Source organism: Triturus cristatus, chromosome 2_1 (assembly GCF_964204655.1).
Source record: "Triturus cristatus chromosome 2_1, aTriCri1.1, whole genome shotgun sequence".
Lineage (NCBI taxonomy): Eukaryota > Metazoa > Chordata > Amphibia > Caudata > Salamandridae > Triturus > Triturus cristatus.
Window position 1 is genome coordinate 502124406 of NC_140581.1, and position 22212 is coordinate 502146617.

The 22212-nt window shown below is 42.6% G+C and overlaps 1 protein-coding gene across 2 annotated transcripts in view; it reads right to left on the bottom strand.

Annotated features, from left to right (window-relative positions):
- LOC146865550 (baculoviral IAP repeat-containing protein 1-like) overlaps positions 1-22212 on the bottom strand; it is a 649379-nt gene that overhangs the window by 324442 nt on the left and 302725 nt on the right. For both annotated transcript variants that reach the window (XM_085632368.1, XM_085632367.1), the window contains exon 11: positions 12993-13163. In XM_085632368.1, the coding sequence (XP_085488494.1) occupies positions 12993-13163 (171 nt within the window). The remainder of the gene's footprint in view (positions 1-12992; positions 13164-22212) is intronic.

The following is a 22212-nucleotide window of genomic DNA, read 5'->3' on the forward strand; positions in this document are numbered from 1 at the left end:
TTTGTTCCCAGGGATTTGTGGATGGAGTGCAAAGGGGATGTGAATTAATTCCCCCAGGAATCCCTGAGAACAGCTCATAATTGTCCATCTCCCAACATTATGGCCAAATACAGGAAGGAGATTGAGGATTTAAAAATGAAGGTCCCCAGGAACGAGGTGAATTGGTCCAAGATTATGAGCAACACATGAGCCCAAGGAATCAGTACATGCTTATTATGAATTATTAGAGAACATGTATAATGTATGTATGATGTAGGATGAGATGAAGGAGTTGGAAGAAGCCAAAGTTAATTTCATTCAGTTGCTAGTCGGAAGATGGTTCAGACTACTTAACTGTTACCTTTCCCTTACAGAGCGTCACTTCTGAGGTCCAGAATTAGTTGTGATCCCAATCCAGACTCCAGTGTCCCTTGAGAAAAGAGAACAGCGTAGGCAAGCAAAAATACACAGCAGTTCCTTTGGTTCTTTATTACCATTGGTGCTACACATAAGAAAAACACTGTAAAGGAAAAAAGGACTTTTAGACTATTTCCTGTGCTCATGTAAATGCTGTTACCGAGGGGGTATAGGAGAAGCTAAGGCCCTAAGATTCCATCAATAATTCTTTTTCAAGATGTGCAAACATCATCAATAGAGCTGGGTATCCCAACCCTGGTGGGCTATGACCCACCTGGGCTGTCGCGGTATGCTGAGATGTAGCCCAATATATCTGATTTTCCAAGCCTCACTCCCTGTTGCCTTCTTTACAGGTAAGAAGCAACTTACTGGCAGTTAAGCGACAGGTTGAAGGCTGAATCCACTAATGCTGATCGGTCTACAGCATGCATGGTTTCTGCCCCAGGACATAGGGACTGGCCAGAATGAAGTGCTACAGACACTTTTAAAAGCTTGAGACAAAATGCAGGATGGTTGTCTTGATGACCTCCCCCTTCTCCTGATTCAGATGATGCTGATGATAAGAGTGTGTCCTCATTCACCCTTCTCCCTTTCAGGGTCTACCCAGCAGGCAGCTGAGGGTAGAGTTGTAGTCCAAGTTCCCTAGACCCCCTCTGACTTAATGAGCATAAAAAAATTATTCCCCAACATTTCGGACAACATAACTCAATTTCGAGAAGAATTACAGTGTGAATTTGAATCATACAGACCCAGTTGGGCGGATGTGAATCAATTGTTGAGAGTGATAGTGTCAAGTGAGGTGAAAAGGAGACTGTTGGAGAAGGTTCCTTGGCAGGGACTTGACCCTGGGAATGATAAAGAACTGAATACTGTGAAGAATGCGTTGATGAATGCGATTCCGTAACTACGACCAATAAAAAACAGACAGGACTAAAATTTCCAATTGTAAGCAGAAAAGCGTGAGGCTACGACTGATTATTTGGAAAAACTTAAAGATGTATTTTAAAAGAATTTGGGAACAGTCTGTACTGTCGAGATAGCTTAGGAAGCTGTTGGTGCTGCATTTAAGCAGGGATTGTTACAGAATGTTAAGAATCAATTGACCACTCTATGTACTGGATAGCAGACTAAGACGCTAGGAGAGTAAGTGACTTTTGCAGACCGCTATGTGGAGTCACAGGAAAAAAAGAAAGAGAATACTGAATCAAATAAATGTAACTTAAATTGTAAAACATGTAGGGAGTAATTTAAGGAGGGGGTGAGGAGCTCCACAAAAGGGGCGGGGACATGGATGTCAGGGAGGAAGAAGAATTGGATGGGTAAAAGGAAGGGGCTGAGGAGAACCTCAGTGTTAGGAGATTTTTGTTTTGCATGTGATCAGCTGGGGCACTGGAAGAGGAATTTTCCTAACACTGCTTCTGGTGTGCCAGGACTTCTGGATTATCCTGGGTACCACTAAGCTGTTCAGAATACCTACTCTGAAATTTTGGATAGCCCAAGAGGTTTAGACTGTTAAATGAATACCTTAATACCTGTAGATCAAAAAGGCCTTTATGTAGACTGTTTTGTCAATGGTAAGAATACCTCTTGCCTAATTGACATGGGAGTAATCCCCTCTGCTCTCAAAATGCCTGAATTTCCCTCTTTGCCACGCTCAGGTTTGTCCATAGATGCAGTAGGTATTTCCAACCAATGAGTTACCCTCCACATTACAGAGCATGTGTTCATTTCTGTAGGACCGATTATTGATAAACATTCCCTATTGCTCAGCCCGACATCCAAAACAAATCTGCTGTGCAGAGACATTCTCTGCAAGCTGAACTAGTACTGAATTGTTGGTCTTCCTGGAAGCCAGGAGGACCTTCCCTATGTGACAGGAAGGGTCACTGAGGTGGAAGGCAGAGGGTCCACCCCAGAAGATACCACAACGGATCTCAAGGCAAAGGTAATGGAGCTGCTATCTACTGTTCTTACCCTCAAAACCAGAGCAGAAGATTCTGAAAATTGACCTAGGCACAGTATTTTGCGATTTGTGGGATTTCCAGAAGGGGTCAAAACTCTACATCCAGAGACCTTCATTGAGGACTGGGTGAAATTCTTTGTCCCAGATGGGCGCCTTCGCCTTGGTTAGTGGTGGAGTGAGTGCATCAGACTTAGGCACAGTGGCCCCCTCCTGAGGTACCGCCACGCCCCGTCACTGCTAATATTCTGAAATTCTGTGATCAAGATTTTATCCCGAAGCTGGCGTGTACCCATGGTAAGCTCCACTTTCAATGGACCCATATTATAATCTTTCCTGATTACACAAAATCCATCCAGAGGCAGCACAAACCCTTTGATACCATTAAACAGAAGCTTAAGGAATTGTCCCTACAAAATATGCTGCTCTTCCTGGCACAGCTGACAGTAATCCATAGGTCCCGCTCTCACTTTTTTTTACACTTCAGAGGAGGCATGGGAATGGGTGGCTCAGAAAAGTGCCCTCAGAAGATACAACCTCTCCACCCGGTTTGCGCCTTGATGCCCTTGGGTGATGCATGCGCTTTACAAATACACGTTATGTTATCTTATGGCTGCCCCCAGATTGGAGGTGAGATGCTTCATACTCCTCTGGTGCTCGATGGGGCTTCTTAGGCCTTGCAAAGGGACACTTCCGAAGAGGGAGAGTCAGGGCGGGGTCCACTGCAGAGACCATGGGGCCCATGGTGTTCAGTAGTTTCCAGCTGCTGGCCCTGGGCACAGGGCGTGTTTTGACTTGTGATGAATAATCCTGCATAGGAGGAGGTACATTTTGAATACCCCGAAATGTGTTCTGTTTACAATGTTAAAGGATGTTGGGCGATAAATGCTTCTGGGGCAGAAGTGTGTGGGTGCGGAGTTATTGCAGTTGGGGGCTGTTATTCTGTTCAATGTTTTCTTTGGTGTTTGCTGACTGACTGGGATTGCTTCCATATACACCTTGAGCTACATGCCACGGTTCCCAATGTGGACCCAGAAACAAGTAATTGGCCCCCCAGATTTGCCCCATGGTTGAATTTATTCTTTTTTCCTGGAATGTCAACTGCCTTCTCGACCACATTAAACACACATTGGTCCTCAGATTTCTTAAACATCAGCAACCGGGAATTGTATTTTTGCAAGAAACTCATTTACTGGGCTCTGTGTGCCTCTTTCTACATCGATTCTGATACAAAACTGTCTATCACTCAGACTTTAATAGGGGCTCCAGGGGGGTGGCGATTCTAATTCATAGCACATCCTGCTGGTTGTAGCGTAGATTCTCCATGATTCGCAGGGCGCTGTCTACGGGTGGTGGGGACATTAGAAGGGTAACCTTACTTGCATAAACAAACTTTTGGTGAGATCACAGAGATGATTGACGCACAGCCATTTGGGACATTACTTCTTGGGGGGGTGGGTGGGATTTAAATGCCACCCTTAATCAGGACTTGGATGTCTCTGGCCCCACCTCGGACCATCGTTGAGAGGCATCCACAGCTTTTGCTGGACTCTCCAGGGCTTTGCAATATCAGGAGGATCTGGCATTCACAGGTGAGGGCATATACCCACACATCCGCATCCACCAAAACCCTATCCACGTATCGATTACATATTCCTCCCCACCACAGATGTGGCAAGCACGTCGGCAGCTAACATTCTCGCCTGCTGGATTTCCCATCACCCTCCCCTTGTGCTTCAGGTAGGGAACCTAGCACAGTGCAAAAGACCCATATGCCGACTTAACGCCTGGTTCCTCACAGACAACCAGTTCATCACTCACCTGTCAGAAGCGCTCCACTCATACTTTAAGATTAACAAGGGGATGGTTTGTGGTGCAGCTACAATTTTGGTGGGCGATCAAAGCTACAATTAGAGGGGTGGCCAAAATGTACCTCAAGCATGAGAGAGCAACAGGGTTAGTTGTATGGTTGTGTTTGAATCCCATATACTTTGACTGGAAATTGAAATGGCAATGCATGCACCTGAATCTTTAAGCTGGCAATTGAAGCTCAATAGTGCCTACCCGCATCAGTTTGCATTCCACGAGGCCCACCAGTGCTGGGGTGCATTTATTCAGTGGATATACGAGCATAACAACAGAAGTGATAAGACCCTGTACTGGCTAGCCACCAGAAACACTAACTCCAGACTGATCCCCTCCATTGACAATTCATCAGGAAACCCGTTACACATCCAGAAGCTGATCGCAGATGTCTTTGCAGGCTACTACAAGAGACTCTATGCACACAGGCCATGTCCCCTCTATGAACACGCACACCCTGTCTTAAACGACGTCCTTCTCCCCACCTTACCTGGCCCAACATACAGACCTACATTCTCCCATTACTAAGGATGAAGTTCTGGTGCAATGCCTGATCTGAACTTAGGGAAGACCTGTGGCCCAGATGACTTCTCTCTTGAAAACTACTGTAAAATTTGAGACATTGTTACCTCATACTTGCTCTGATTATCTCATTCCATCCAGACCTTGACCTGGTGACTATCATAGTCATCCCTAGACTGGGCCACCCAGCAACCAGCTGTACATCCTATCGCCCTATTTCCTTGATTAATACTGCTGTCAAAAAATATGCCAAGATTTTGGTGACCAGGCAGCAGCAGGCACTGGGTACATTGGTGACCAAATGACTTTATGCCCAACCGTAATACTATGCATTGTATCTGGTGTGTCCACAATGCACTAGGCCATGTCCAGGGCATTGGAGATTCTGCAGCCCTGCTACGTGTGAACTTCGAATAGACTTCGACACTGTAGACTGGGGTTATCTTGATTCAGTATTACACAGCATGGGTTTTGGATCCACCTTCCGCAACTATGTTAAATTCTTGTACACAGAGTCCACGACGTAGGTCCTTATTAACACGGTGCTGTTGCATGTGTTTCTGATCTGACGAGAGACCAGGCAGGGCTGCCTCCTCTCTCCGCTCCTCTTCCCCCTAGCTATGGACCCCTTGGCTAGAATCATTCGATGCGATGCCCAGATGCGGGAATGGTAGTGGAGCAAGATAATGGAAAACAGAATTGTATTATATGCGGATGTTATTCTCTTCCTAGCTGACCCCCCAACATGTGGCCAATGCACAATGGATATCCTGCATCTATTTGAAGAAGCCTTAGGGCTCTGGGTGAACCATGGCAAGTCACTTTTGATTCCACTGTGTGGAGACAATTCTGTGACCACATGACAATCTGATATTCCAATTCATCCTCTCAGCTTCAAATATCTGGGGGTACATATAGCTATGGTGCCGGAGCTCACGTACAACATGAATCTTACCCCCCTCCTGTGGGCGACAAAAGCCAGCCTGAACACCTGGAATAATCTTCCACTTAACACCTTGGGTCAGGTTGCACTCGGAAAAATTATGATAATTTCCCATTTTCTTTATACTTTACACAACTTCCAGCTCCACATCCTCAACGCCAGGTTTGTCGGGGTCACAGCAATGCTTAGGTCCTTTCTTTGGAGGGGTAGACCCCCACGCATAGCGCTCGATAAATGTTGGCATTTGGTTTATGATGGTGCGTTGGGAGAAGATGACATCTCGTTATATTACTGGGAGTCCCAACTCTTAGTTATCAATGACTGGTTGACAGGAGTTTGGAGTGATCCGGCCTACCAACTAGAAGTAGCTCGCCTCAGTTTAGACGCTACTATGCACTTCCTCTATGGTCAGCCATTCCTTCTCCATATCTCTGAGAATAACAGGACGGTCTGTCTGCTCTGGCGGATGGCCAACAGATTCACATGATGGGATAACAAATTAACCCAAGAGACTTCCCTCTCGAGGGGCTGTTGGCCTGATACTGGGATATGATTGGGATCACAACATTGGGGGGCATATGTGGGGGCTCTCATATGCCCTCTTTCAAGACCTACAAATGCACTTTAGACTTTCCCCCACTCAATTTCACAAATACTTGCTATTACGGCACACGCTCTAGAAACATCAAGCACATTTAACTGAATTGACTGAGTTTTTCCTCTAGAGGTGAAATTACTGTTGGGAAACACTACGGGCACTCGATTGGTCATCACCCACACCAGTCACATTCATTGTTGATTGTGCTACCTTGGCTTTAACTGAGAATTTTTTTGAATTCAACAGACAACTGTACCATCAAAGCCAAGGTACATTTATGGGTAGTACCTTTGCTCCCAGTGTAGCGTGTCTATATATGGCAGATTTTGAAAAAAATGTGATCTTGAATACTTCAAATCCATTCCATGACAACATCACCCTTTGGAAACGATTTATTGACGATATACTCGTCTTTTGGCACGGTACACACACTGATTGTGTTAGTTTTATACAATGGATTAATGAGCAAAATGAGTTCCTCAGATTCTCCCACACAATATCAGAGCACTCAATACCGTTTTTGGACCTGAACATCACACTACTCGATGGCACCCTCACCACCACACTGTATAAAAAACCCACTGACCGCAATAGTCTACTGCGTTATGACAGCCACCATCCCAAAACACTGAGGGATAATTTGCCCTTTGGGCAATTCTTACGCATTAGACGTAATTGCACTAGGGTATCTGACTAATACACAGAGGCTAGGGTGCTATCAACTAACCTGACGGCCAGGGGCTATCCCACTAGATGTGTCCACAACTCTATGAAAAGGGCTAAGAATAACCCACGTGAGGCACTTCTAGAAACACACACCAAACCTGAAACTGACATCTTGACCTGTGTCACTTCCTTTACATCTGATTCCACTAGGATTAGAAAGATCATCCTGAGGAACTGGAGTATTCTAGACACGGGTAATCTTAACATACCCAAACCTAGATTTGCCTACAAACGTACACAGAATATCAAGGACCTACTGGTTCACACTAGACCTAGATTGAAAACGATTGATTCACAAAGGACAATGTGGGAGTTACCCCCAGTCAGAGGCCACTTCCCATGTGGATCCTGTGTAGTGTGCAAATTGACTATCACCTGCAAGGACATCACTTTCAAGAATGACTTCCATTGGACACTGACCAGACATACCAATTGCAACACTAAAAACTGCATCTATATGATCAAATGTCCCTGCGATTTGGTTTACATAGGCATGACTACCCGCATGGTTAAGACTAGGATAACGGAGCACAAGAGCAGCATACGTTGTCAGAGAGTTACAACTAAACTCTACACTCACTTCAAAGAAATGCAACATCATACCGATACTATCAGCTGGGTGGTTTTAGAAGCACACCCCCAGATCTCTCAGAATGCATTGTTCAAACTAGAACAAAGATGGGTCCTCTGATTATCTTCACATTTGACTGGCTTGAATGATGATATCCCATGGTCTGCACTCATTGGATGAGATCCTCCCTGATACTGCTTGAGGCTTCTCTATAACTGTGTGTGATTGACATCTCACACAATCGTCCAGCTAGGTCATGTGACCTTTGCCCCTTACCACTCCCGCTTGCACGTTCTCGTGACATTGCTGCACCTCTTAGAAGTAGACCAGATCCTATGTAGATCCGTTTGGTGTTTCTATCCGCCTGTACTGCACAGGTATGTTCACTTGCACCCCCTGCTTTAAAACTTAAATATTGATTTTTAATTTGTTCTCTTTATTCTTCATTTTTCATTGTTTTCCCGAGCGGATTATTACCGTTTTTGGTTTCTTATTTATTTGACACCCCCCTAGGTTACATCCTATCTTCCCGTTACATTATGGCCCTGGTGACTGCTCCCTCTACCCTTGTCTCCACCCCGATCTCACCCGGGTTGATGGCTGTCATTTACCACTTCCCGGATACCGCTTATTTCATTTTCACTTTATTTCCCTGTTCTATCATGGCCACCCGTACCGAAACCCCTCCACCTATGGGGAACTGTCCCCGCGGTCACGGGTTGGGCCCGGATGCTGGTAGTTGGATTCCCTGCCTGCTCCAAAATGGCCACACGGAAAACAACTCCTCCTCCAATGGGGATGGGCTCCCTTGGTCACGTGACGCCACTCACGGCTTCCGGGTTCCTTATCTGGCCCGCACTCGTTTACTCCTTTACCCATCCCAGGTCCGGCGGCAGGGGTAGGTCTATGAGCACACGAGTCAACCGACGCAGGTGAGTGGAGCACGCTCTTTACTTTCCTGACATCCGGATACCTTCCGAGGTGAGTCTCCTTCTACGGAGGGGACTTTTGGCGCCATTCCAGCTTCTATGACACCATGGGCGCCACCGTCCTTGCACTGACCCATCCGCTGCCAGGGGTTACGGCGGTCTCCGCTATGTCTATGAGGATTCCATTATGTCATGGAAATTTTGCCCTCTAACCATTTGGGCGGTGACACGCCTGAGCCCCTGGGCATGAGGGCCATCATGGCTGCACACCACACCGCCCATGGGAGTGCATTACGAGGTATTAGGCTGCCTTTACCTTCCTGAACTATACTCACCCCCTTGGGGTCATGGGATGACTTCGTCACGCACGGGTTTTTGAGTTTCATGTCTTTTAATATCTTCCCCCTCCCCGGTTTTTACCTCAGGACCCACGTTGGAGTCCTTTTACCCGCCGGTCACTGCTGCAAGATTTCCTTGTCAGTATCATAGGTGAGTTTTTCACCTTTTTTTCCCCCTGTTTCTACCCATAGTCCTGTCACTGGTCTCGCCTCCTCACAAGTGACTATTCACTACCCAATTGGGAGTATGTTCCCACCAGTCTCTTGATGATTTTAGCTTACTTTATTTTGTGAGTGCAATTTATTATGTGCTATATTGTCATGTGCTGTCTTTTTCTCCTATTTTCTTAGGTTACTTCTGAGCACCTATTAGGTATGTAGAATCCACACACCTTTGCTGTAGATAGTTCATATTTTTGATCCTGATGAATTGCCGTGACCATTTATTGGCTATCTAGGCATGAAACATGTTGATCTTCTTGAGCGTAGGGCATACATAACTAGCAACATAACCACTAGTGGCTATACCCACCTCAATTTTCATTTATTTTAATTAGGCTGTTTACCACTCTAATAAATATTCATCCGTGGACAAACAGTACCTATTTTAATACTTCCACTACATCTACACACTCTAGGGCCCCTTACCCCCACAGCACCCTTCGGCAGGAACAAAAGATCCCCGCTAAAGAGCCCCATTACTGGGAGCCCGTCAGGAATTGCAGCGCCGACCTGACGAGGGGCAGGCTCAAATGATGAAGCATGACACCTAGCTTGCTGGGTGTGTGAGAGCCCTAGTTCCAACAAGGGTTTCCCCCCCTCCGTGGCACATGACAGTCCTACTGATAACATAAACCTCCCCCCCCCTTATGTTTTTCTTCGACCAGAGGAACTTTGTACCCTTTTTGTATTACTAGTTGTCAGGGTATGTACACTGGACCTCTTTAAACTTACCCTCCTGTCCCTTATTTTGTTGATATCTTTAATTCATTCCCAGACACTTCGTGCTCCTTTATAGCACTCTTGTAGAGCACTGCAGATGCCATCACCAGATGCACATAAAGATATATGAGATGGTCTTGTCAATTAGTTACCTGTCACCAATATCTCCAGCAACCAACCAACTTACAAGAGGTGACTGATGGAAGATGTAGCTGACGTGTGTCCTTCCATGCAAGGAAGAGTACACCTCAGTGAAGCAGTGCCTGCCATCGAGGACCGCTTGCACGGTGCTGAACTGCCAATGATGTGTGTTGCTGAAAAGGTGTGCTCTGTTTTGAGGTGGCTGAAGTGCCACCTGGGTGCAATCAATGGCACCAGCGGCAAGAGACAGGTAGGCAAGAGCATTAAATTCCCTTGCCATCTCTTGCATTTCCATCAATGACTGTGGCATGGTGATAAAATGATCCACTCTTCTGTTAAGGGATCCCAGTACCTGATGTAAGCATTGACACTGGTTTGCCTGTCAGATGCCTACATTGTCAGATCCAACCACCGGAAAAATCCAATGGCCACGAAATGGAGTGAAACCAATATGGGAGCGGATAGCATAGGTATATGCTTTTGGTTAGTCAAGCTCCTGCTGTCAATGTGCAACCATGCCAAGGTTCTTTTAAAGTGAGAAGTGGCATCTGGCAATAAGTGCTTTCCAGGACATCCCAAATATGCTGATCCATTGCCTCTAAATCCTTTTTATGCTCCTCAGATGACTGTTCCTCAAAATGAAGGGCAAAGCAACAAACACATTCACCAATATACTGAAGGCAGAAAAAGTGTTTGGGTGTGTGAGTTTGTTTCTTATTTGGGCAGCCTGTATATGATTGGTTGATGCTGCATTGTGTTTCACATGTGGAGGGTGGTAGAGCCCAGAATCATGACTCCTTATATTACCGGGTGCGTTGCAAGTGTTGTAAGCCTTGTTATAACATTTAAAATAATATATTATAGAATAAATATTTATTGGATCTTAAATAAAAAATACTTTTTAAAAAGTCAAATTATTTTCCTACAGATTTCTACTGTGATTTGGTGCCTCCATTATTTCACATGGGACTGTGTTGCAGCACCTGTGAGTGGCCATGTGTGGTGCTGGATTACTCCAAGGCTTGACTGGAGTACATTTTGTGCGCTTTCTGGCTGCAGTAACTTTAGAAGTGCAGTTTGCGAATAGGAATTTTTAAATTTGTTTCTGGGTGTGTTTTTATATTTGCATGTCCCTCCTAAATACCCCACCACTAATACCTTCCATTTAGGTGTAACTATTGCTTATTTTCCAGTAACTACTTCTGGACCCTCCTAGATTTACTAAGAAAATGTATACGCACATGTGGGAGGGGGGATTTCCCCATAAAAAGACAGGAGAGGTTGGAGTTTCTAGCCACAGGTTTGTGAATAGCATTTTTAAATATGTGAGTAGTAATATTGAAATACTACTAAATGTAATACAAAGTACAGTTTGTGAATAGGACCCTATATCCTCAAGTTGCCTTTCTATTTCTGTGGGTTGCAGAGGACACTTCGTATTTCAAATGTGCATTGGGTCTTCAAAAGAGAGTAGGGATGCAACTTTTTCTGTAGTCCAGTGCAATGGAGTTTCACACCTTAAGTGTCAGGCAGCCAGTTATTATGAGGCATTATTTGTTTTTTTGCCAATTTGCAATGTAAGACCAATTAATGAGTCAATAACGGTAGTGTGATGTTTCCAACTACAGATAAAGCATCCCTGAAGTTCTCGCACATTTCTTGATAAAGGGCAGCTACTGTTAACTCATCATTCCAGGTTACCACCAGTAATTGTTGCTGGACCCGAGCGATGTAGGAACGTAGATCCTGTGGATTCTGGAATCATAGCAAGCCGACATGAGCTGATTGTACAACATGTCGTTTTTCAAACAGCAATCATAATTGGTTCAATAATATGGCATAATCCACTAGTCAGTAGATTTTACAATACTGAAAAACATGAAGAACAACATGAAGATTAACCTTGAAGTTTTCATAATAAAGTGCTGGGAGCTGCTGCAGAAAATGCCTGAAATGGCTGATGGTCTTCTTTGGTCTTTTCATACATCCCTACGGGAGGATATTTTACAAAGAGAGAAGAAGCTGAACCGCATGGAATGTCTGTGCTCGATACTGACTCTGTGCAGGTTTTGGTTGGATTACAAATTATTGTTGTGTATTATTGGTTCCATATATTACCTGCAGGTTCTGATACAGATAATAGAGCTTCTCTCCCACTGAAACCTCTTGGTCCGTCTGATAACATAAACAATACATCCAAAAATGGCAATTTTCACTTAGTGCATGCAACTCACACTAGTAGCTCTGCAGACTCTCCAACAAAGAAATGAAAATTTTAACCACATCATTCATTGGGGAGATAAAACAAGCAGGATGGCATATGACATGCCAGAAATAAGTCTGCTTCAAAGAAAAGAACAATAAAGAGAAAGCATGGAGTGTGGGTGAAACATCATTTATACAAAGTCCCAAAAGGGGGAGGAGCAACACAATTGTGTTTGATTTTTATTAGGTAAAGTGCCTGGGCTATAATTTGCCTTACTATTTGTTCTTGTAGTTTACCCTGATTGATCTCAGTCTTGGGAAACAGACCTATCCTCAATGAGATTTCAAAAACCCATATGTTCATTTCCAATTGTGTTTTCCCTCTGATGTGGTTTGGTGATTTGTCTACAGTTTGTAATCATGATTGATTAAGTACTGCATGCAGCTTACAGTCTGCTTCATAGTGCTAAGAGACAAAGGTGAAGGTGAGTGGAAGAGGGGGGGGGAGTAATAGGGACAACAGGTAGGCAAAAACAGAGTGGGGCTGTCGCATATGGATGCTATACTGTGTACATTTAGGTCATCTCTTGGCCTACTAAAATTTCTGATGGGTGACATCAGTTCAGTCACAAACCTGTCACTTCATTTTGTCATCTGAATTGTTTTAAAAACCACTGATAAGTGAAACAATGCCATGAATACTAAATATGCGCCCCTAGCGCTGGTGAATAACAGAAAATCTGAATATTGACACAGAAGTTAGAACCTTTGGTGGGTTGTTGCCAACAAATCTGTTTACCACATAAATGTGCAATTCTTCAAAAACAGAAAATCCAAGAACACAGATATTGATCTTACCTAACTTGTGGGCACTTCCTACTAAATTGATATCGCTGAGCTTCATACTTTGCATATTCTTGAGATTTCTAAAACCATCAGGTATAGTATCAATAACGTTTTGATTCTCATGGACGTTCAGTGAGAGTTCCTTCAAGTTTTTGTACTTATCCAAATGTGCGACCAGAAGTTCTAGAAAACAGAAACACAATCATGTAAAGTGTGATCAGCATGACTATTCTGGAATCCACAGTGTCTTATTGCTGCATAAAATAACAAGGTGTGCATGTTTCATCTAGAAATCATATCAAGAACTATATGATCACTAATATATATTTACAGTTCTTTGCTGTATTATCCAACTCGGACTGATATCTTGTTGAGAATATCTCAATCTGACAGAAGTGTTAAAATTTCATTAAAAATACTTATCACTACTAACTTCACTACTAAAAGCTATACAAGGGCCGGACTGGCCGTAGCGGGCACCGGGCAATTCCCCGTTGCGCCGCACGGGTGGGGGCCGGTTTTGGGCCCCTGGGGGCCGTTTTTGTTACAGGGCTGTTTTTGCAGCATAGCTGCAAAAACGGCCCGGTAACAAAATCGGCCGAAAACCGGCCCTGGCAAAGAGCTCGGCGGCACCCCCAGGCCCGGGGGGCCGGCCGGGCACTTTGCCAGGACCGGTTTTGGTTCCCAGTCCGGCCCTGAGCTATACCTTTTTTAATTTCTAATTTAATTATATCCACAGACCCGTTCATTGATATTGCACACATCTCTTTCCTTTTATGGCTCCCAAACCTTTAATTTAGGACTAGGTAAAAAGCCCTGTTATGCTGTCAGTTCATACATTCCAATATCAAAACAAATCTTCATCCTTAAAAAAAAAGTAAACATTTAGAATTACAAAATATGACGTAGTGGGACCCTGTTGTAAATCACTACAGTGTCAGACAAACTATATTGAAATAAAATATCAGTTATTTACAGATATGTTTAGTACTTCTAATTTTTCTAGCACAACTTTTCCAATGTGGTAAAATGTATTGTTGGTTTGTCGTCTCAAATATGCAGTGCTAATTACAAGCATATTGATTACATTTGTTACAAATATTGCACAGATAGCGAACGGTTAACAATTTTAGACCCAGACAAATCCTACTAATATGGCTTAGAGTCTTTTTAACTAGCAGCTATAAAAAAATACTTTTATTGAATGATCCATTCCAGTTACAATCTAGGATATCTAACTATTGAGAATTTTTAAAACGGTCTTTAAAAATAAAATCCGAAAACGCCATGTAATGTATTTTGAGGAGTTAGTGGACTGAAGCGACAAGTTAGCATTTGTCAGTTAGCATTTGTCCAATCTTAATTTGACAAGTGATCTAGTATCACAATATAAATGTAATCAAATTGTTACACACACTTTCTTTGAAGCTACATTTGGATGAGATAGCAATGTCCCAAATAGCATGGCTCTCATAGCTTGCCAAAGTGTTGTGTAGGCCAGGGTTAATACCTGAAGAGCACTTGCTCCGCTTCCAGATAAACAACGTAACCACGTTTATCAGATGGCTGCATAAAATATAAAATAGCAGCATGTTCAGCTCTCTTCAAGCAGCTTTAATACACAAATTCAACTGAATCAAATTGGGACAAGTCAGTTTGTGTCCCGGTTAAAAAACACAACCTGCAGAACAGTTGTGCCTAAGATTCAAATGCTTAAGAATGTATGCATCTGTATCCCCCCAACAACACTGGGATCTGAATATTCCACCACTGGTAAACAAAACAAATGAAGAACTGCTTATCTGGGCCACTCTTTCTTGGTCAATCCTAGGCAGAATAGCATTGTTTAACATGTTTACATTTCCCTGAACGCTATATACTCTTCAGAACTCGCCACACAGCATTCCTCAACATTTCTTTGGCATGGCAAAATACAAACTGAAATACTGAGATACTTGTGGGAAGGTAAAGATTCCAGAGTCTCACTTGTAAATGTACAGAATTGGCCTATGAGGGAAGGTTAGGACTCAGGGAAATAGTATAGGTCAGCACACTAGTGACCATCAGTGATTAGATATTTGGAGCGAGCCATGACGCACCGATTAGAACAGGACTTGCTGCACGAGACGTGGGCTTTTCTCTCTCATCTCTCTATATATAGCTTTACAGTCTCTCCCAGGGGTCAATAGCTATGATTAAAGCCATAAAGCAGTGTTATCCAAACTGTGGTTCACAACCTACCCGTGGGTGCTGAGCTGATTTTTGGTGGGACACATAAGTCCATCAATACCTAAAGATGCCTTTAAATTCTGCAGTTATCTTGTTACATTTGCTGTGCTTCCAATAAAGAGGTCAGATGTCAGGCAATGTCTTCCGACAAATTGCAGCTTATGTTTCTTAACGTGGGGACTGATGTGTACAAACTCGTCTCACTTTGCAGTCAGAGAAAACATTGTTCGCATTCACAAGATCCATGAGCTTAAGAGACCAACTAGTCTGTACACACCACATAAATCTCAAATAACACGAGTATGCACTCTGCCACTGGGTCTTCCTAAAGTAAGGAGACACTACCCTTATGGTGATTGCAAAATCTGTCGCCTAACAGAAGTCACTAGAGAAATCGACTTAAGTTGCCACACAACCTGCAACATGAAAAATCATACTTACTTAAGCCAATGTCCATGTAAAATGTTCCACACAGATATGGTGATGAGACCAGTAAAGATAAGGACTAACGAATATCGGAGTACAATCAGATGCCAACGAACAGCAACAAGATTCACCAACCATTACATTATGAAACAACATATGTCAAACACCATGAAGTAGATCTTGTTGGAGAAAGTAGAAGATGGACCTTCAATACAACAAAGACTACTGACTCGAGAACAACACTGGGTTTAAAAACTCCAAATGGATACTAGCGGTCTGAATGAAGAAATACTCTGGAAGTCACTGACAAATAATTAAAATTTAATTTAAAAAACTTTGTTTTGACATCCATCAGGAATTCTTACAATTTATTATTCTTAAAATTAAGTCAATTGAAGAGGTGGAAATGATATGCTTATACCCACCCTCATTATGGTCAATAACCTGTGACAACATATCCATTTCACAATACACTAAAAAAGCCAAGGGTTGGATTTTTTAACCCTCTTTTGTTTTGGATCCCTTCATGATCATTACGGTCAATATTCACCATCACACTTTATATGGCGACAGATTATTTTATCATGCCATTCAGTGACAGCATAACCACTTCACAACGCGCATAAAACAAGGGCGTCACTTTTGAACCCCTTTTATTTGGTATCCATTTAGGATGATGATTGTCAATATACACTGCCACACTTCCCAGGCCCGGTGGTCTGATTTTTGAACCCTTCATCTATTTCAGACTCCTTCATCATCAATATACACCGCCACCCTCAGTATGGAAACTAAAAACAGCATCATACCATCCAAGCCTCTCATCTGATATCATCTGACTTTAGCACGTTATGCTCCCTCACAGATATATCTGGAAGCAAATAAGACTGTTACCATTTACAAAAACCTCACTCAATAGTGTGCGCTCCGACACCTTCATTCACTTGACTACGAAGCAATTCCATATCCCAATACACCTGCTCCACGTGATGTATTGTGGCACGCACGTAGGGATAATGGCAACCCCCCTCCCTTTCCTGTAAAATAGGAACTCAATCCAAATTAGGCCATATTCGGGGTGCAATGGAGCAGGTAGGTTTTTCCACAATGCTTCGCCATACTGCAAGTAAGTGCCTGCTTTGACGAAAGATTTTGAAATCTGTGTTGTTTTGTAAACAAATATCCAGAATTTTGACCTTTTAAATATGTATCTATAATCAGTGTGCAACCTTGAGAAGTGGCTCATTGGTGCTCTGTGGGGCCCATCAACTTTTAGCAATGGGTCAGAGTATCTACTTCAACTTTTAGTGTGCAATTAGCAGTGTTACAACTTGCAGTGATGACAAAATGAGTATGCTTGGGCATAAGTATGTACTATTCCGCCACACTTTGTTTATGTACGTACGTTTATTTGTATTTATTAAAGGTTTGCCTGATATGTTTTCCCAGCTGGTCTGACAGATCCCTGATCTCCATTGTGAGGCTCCCTATCATTTTCCTATTCACTATCACCAGAGTTGTGAAAATAGAATATAGGAAAACCCACTATACACACCAAATTAATTCCGAGAGTAGATTATGACACAAACACAAGGTCCTAATGAATTGCCGTTGACACACAGGCAAACATAATGCATGAAACATGTTGATTCTTTTTTTAGGAACTTAAGGTTTATTGTCACCCTGTGTGGTTCCTAAACTTGTTTTTTAACTTGGCATGAGTTTTTCTGGCAAGCAATAAATAGTAATTTCAACAACCCATACCCAATTTTAGTTCCCTTTCCCAATCAGCTACACCTTTTCCAGAGCTAGGCCTAGGGCATATCTCAACTGTTCTATCCTTAATAGTTTGAGTTTGAAAGATCTCCAGCAAAGAACCCTCTTTGAGTTGGCTGCTAGGCATTGCAGGACCAGCCCAGCAAGGAGCACGGCCCGATGATAAAGCATGCTATTCGGTGGGTGTGGGTATGAGCATTCTAAAAAGTATGTCCCCAATTTCTGAGCTGTAATATCAATACCAATTGGTATACTCACGGAACAGAACAATAGTACAGATAACTGAAAAAAAAATAGTACTAATTAATTCATGCACTTACATTTAGGAGGAGAGATGTAACAATTACAAATAATATAGCTTACCTTTTTCCATTTCTGTTCAATCCCAATTTCAAGCACCACAAGAACTCGGATGAAATTAATTTCCTTCTAAGATGCCATGCAGTAAAGATAAGGGTAACCAGCCCTCCAATAGCCTAGCATGTTTTGAACTAGATGCCTTAGTTTCAATATCTTGTAACCATCAATGTCTACTTCTTTGTTGTGCCATGCCTTCGCCCGCTACGCCGAACAAACTCCAGACCATACAGAACACCACAGCCAGACATGTCCTCGGCATCCCTCGACACGAACACATCACCCAACACCTGAGCAACCTCCTCTGGCTCCCCACTGAGAAGAGAGTAACTTTCAAGATACGCACGCCTACAAATGCCTCCACAACACCGGACCCCAATATCTCAATGACAGAGTCTCCTTCTACGTACCCAAGAGGAACCTCCGATTAGCCGACTTCACCCTCACTGCACCCCCGCGCATCTGCAGAGCAAGAACGGGTGGCAGAACCGTCTCCTACATCACGGCGAAGACCTGGAACGAGCTCCCGATCGACATCAAATGCGCCTCCACCCTGCACATCTTCAGGAAGACCATGAAGACCCAACTCTTCGACTGACCAGAGCTGCTCCCACCCCCCCACAGCACCTTGAGACCCTCATGGGTGAGTAGCAAGCTTAAAGAATCTCTGATTGATTGATTGATTGATTGATTGATTGATTGATTGATTGATTGATTGATGTCATTTGTGGAAAAGTGAAACAAGCACTGACTAATAGTCACAAAATCCATCATTAGCTATTAATCTCAAATGCCACCTCTTTCCACGAAAGACGTGTCACTGGTCTATTGTCAAACTCTAAGTTTGTTTGTTGTAGGCTAGAGTATAGAAGACAGTCACTGAGATGGCATGAGATCTATATTGGTATTCTTTATAATTTTGGTTACAGATCCCTTTGATCTATGACCATACTTCTGTAGGCTCCTCAGTACTAGTTGGCAAAATTGCTCTCTCAAACTGTTTAGCTTAATCATGCATGTTGCATACTGGGAGTACACGTGAAGTTACAATGCTGGTTTATTGGTAATTGAAATTTTTAAACCATGACAATGTTTGTTTAAGGAGCCAAATTTGGCATTACAAAAAAACCTTGTGAGTTTGTAAAACGGTATTGATCAGATTTTGTCTTTTTTTCTGAAAATAAACCAACTCCTTAGGTTGTCAGATCCTTATAGCCAGTTGAGGAAAAACATCTTTACTGTTTAACAAACACTGGAACCATTTTAGGTCCAAACACGCGACCCTCATTATTACATGTAATACTGTTGATGGCCCTTCTTTGAAGGTACGAACTCTACATGTTCTGAATTCTTAATAGTTCGCTGGAAGCCTTTGATACTAGTGAAATTCTTCAACAGATTTCCTCCTTTCAAGTAATCAGAATTTCCCTCTCAGTGATGCAAGGGTTTAAATTTGAGACTGACCACCTCCTAAATAGGATCTAGTATTTTACCCTCTTCCTGCTTAGTTGCTTACTTGAGGGATATCACTGTGGGTAATTTCTGAATGTGTTGAAAGGATTATGTTCAGCCTAAGCCCTCTGTTGCTTTCCTAAACATAAAAAACCAAATTGTCAGGTCGATAACTTAGATGGGTTACATATTGTGCGCAGATACGTTTAAAATTATTATCCATATTAAGTAGCTTTGCTTGTTGTGGTCCTGCTTCTCTTTTTGTTACCCCCTGATTTAGCAAAACAAATATGAGGGTAGAAATTAGTTGAAAAGAAATCAGCAACAGGATTCAGTAGCTGGGATTCAATTCCTACCAGAGGAGATTGCAAACCCTTTACACTGTTATCGGGAGGGTGTTAACTAGGATGTTGTTGTTGGTAGCTCTAAAACAGGGTTCTCCAAAGTCAGTCCTGGATGGCCGGATCCATGCCAGATTTTTAAGATAACTACATTTTTCTAAATAGGGATATGCTAAAGATTAATCTAATTGCAAGGGGTTTTCGGGCATAGTGGTACTGAAGTGCTAACATGTCTCATTATGTAAGGATTCACAAAAGTGATCCTTATTATTGAAGCATTTGCAGTTTGGTCTTTTTTTTGCAGGGGTTCATTGCTCCAAGTTTAGCATTGCTTGGAGCCTTATCCTTGGGCTTCTCAGTTGTTTAAAATATAGAAGCCAATGGTCTTGATTGATGTGTTTTTCCCAACCCTCCCTTTATAGAACGAACCAGAACTTAATGGCAAAACCTCTGTGCTGAAGGGCTCTGAGGAACGCTTGTGCCCACTAAAGCATCCTGAGATACGTTAACTGCTGTATAAGAGTCTGCTGTATCTGTTTGTTGAGCCCCCAAAGAGCTAGAACAATCAGATGTATTAACCAACTTACTAATACATTGCTATATTGGTATTACTAAACAGCTACCTCTCCTTGTACGTCATCATTTGTTGAATATTTTCTTTGTTACATTAGAACTGTAACATTAAAGAATAGTTTCAACAACCAATTAATTAATTACTGCCAGTCCTTCTTGAAGAAACTTTAAAGGATATGCATTAATATCAATTTGGTCAAGTAATGTTACATTGGTAGCCATTTTGTGAGACTTTCAGCCTAAAACTTTAACCACTGAATCAATCACATCTATTTGTTAATTATAACTTGACAGTAATAGACCTTCCTCATGAACAGGAGTGTTCAGATGTTTTTTTGCTATTTGTTTGCAGAGGCTGAATAACACTATTCCTTATCATTGAGCTAGACCCATCCTCTTTGTGATGATTTCCTTTTTTTTTTTTTATTTTTATTAGGCAACTTCATTACGTATAATATATACAAAACAAGATTTCAGTAAGAATAATATACAATACTGCAAATAATAGTCTGAGTTTTAGGTACCTCCCAAAGGAAAAAAAAAAAAAGAAAAAGAATACATTTCAAGTAATCTGAACAACAACAGAAACAACCCAAAATAGTCTATACTAAACTAAAACCTGTTTTTCCAAGAGGTAATTGGCATCCAAATCAGAGCACCACGTTGTCTAGCCTTTTTGCCTTTAACTGCGTAAATTGCCATTTCTTGGTTTGCTATACCCAAAAAGCGAGTTATCCAGACTTGGAAATTAGGAGGATCTATCAGGCACATGCATCAAGCACAAAACCGGTCGCAAACGGGCAGATTCTCAGAATCTGCCCCTTTGCGACCGGTATTTTTGCATTTGGGATGCATCATCCCAAATGCACAAATCGCTATTTAAGGAATCTCAAAATAGCGATTCCTTAAATAGCGATAGCATTTAAGGAATCCCTAATTGAGATTCCTTAAATGTAATGCATTACAGTTTTAAAAATAGCGATTTCGCTATTAGCGTGAGCAAATTACCATGAAGCTGGACTTCATGGTAATTTGCGAAAACTTAGAAAAATGCACTTATTTGCATTTTTCTAAGTTTCATGTTGCGCACACACATGCCCTTAGAGCATGTGTGTATGCAACATATGTACAGAGTTAACATACATGGGTGCAATAGGGTGTCAGTTTGACACCCTTGCACCATCGAAATTGCGGGAGCAATTTGCGAGTATCTACTGGTACTCGCAAATTGCTCCGGCAATCTCTAATTCATTCCTATGGGCCTGGAGGCCCATAGGAATGAATGGGAAGACATTCCTTAATTGTGACTCGCAATTTGCTAGTCGCAATTAAGGAATTTGTGGGAATCGCTATTTCTTTAGCGATTCCTACATGCATAGGGTTTTGCTATTCCTTAATTGCGATTCCTTAATAATCGCAATTAAGGAATCGCAAAACCCTATGATGATGCATGTGCCTGTATGTCTTTCCATCTGGTAGCTAATATTAGTCTATATACTGCCATACCCAGAAATAGACACATCTCTTCGTTCTTTTTTTTTTGAAATATTTTTATTGGGTTTATCAACAAAACATAAAACAAACACCACTCGTTTAGTGCAAGGCATGGCATACAAGGGTTACAGGGTACCAGAGCAATGACAATACAGGTGTCACAGAGAGAAATAAACAGCCCAATGAGAACACACCATCGCTCCCTTCCCCGCCCATCTCCAGCAGTGGAGCCATTAATCCTGGTCACTGAGATCCGAGTCCGCTGCATCCGGTGGGGGCTCACAGATATTTCCCCTGTATACATTCCATCCACCCCAGACCTGGGACCATTTCTTGGGGCACCCTCTATGGACATACACAGTTTTTTCGGTCACCATTACAAGGTCCATATCTCGGATCCAATGCGTCAGGGTAGGCCCCTGCCCCGATCCCCATTTCTGGGCTATATTACGCTTTGCAAGTATGAGTCCCAAAGTCACCCAAAGCTGGGTCACCCTCTTGTGGTCCGTCTGTTCCCAGACATTGAGGAGGCACAGCCGAGGTTCCGGCAGCGTGGGAATTTTTGTTACCTGGGAGAGAATACG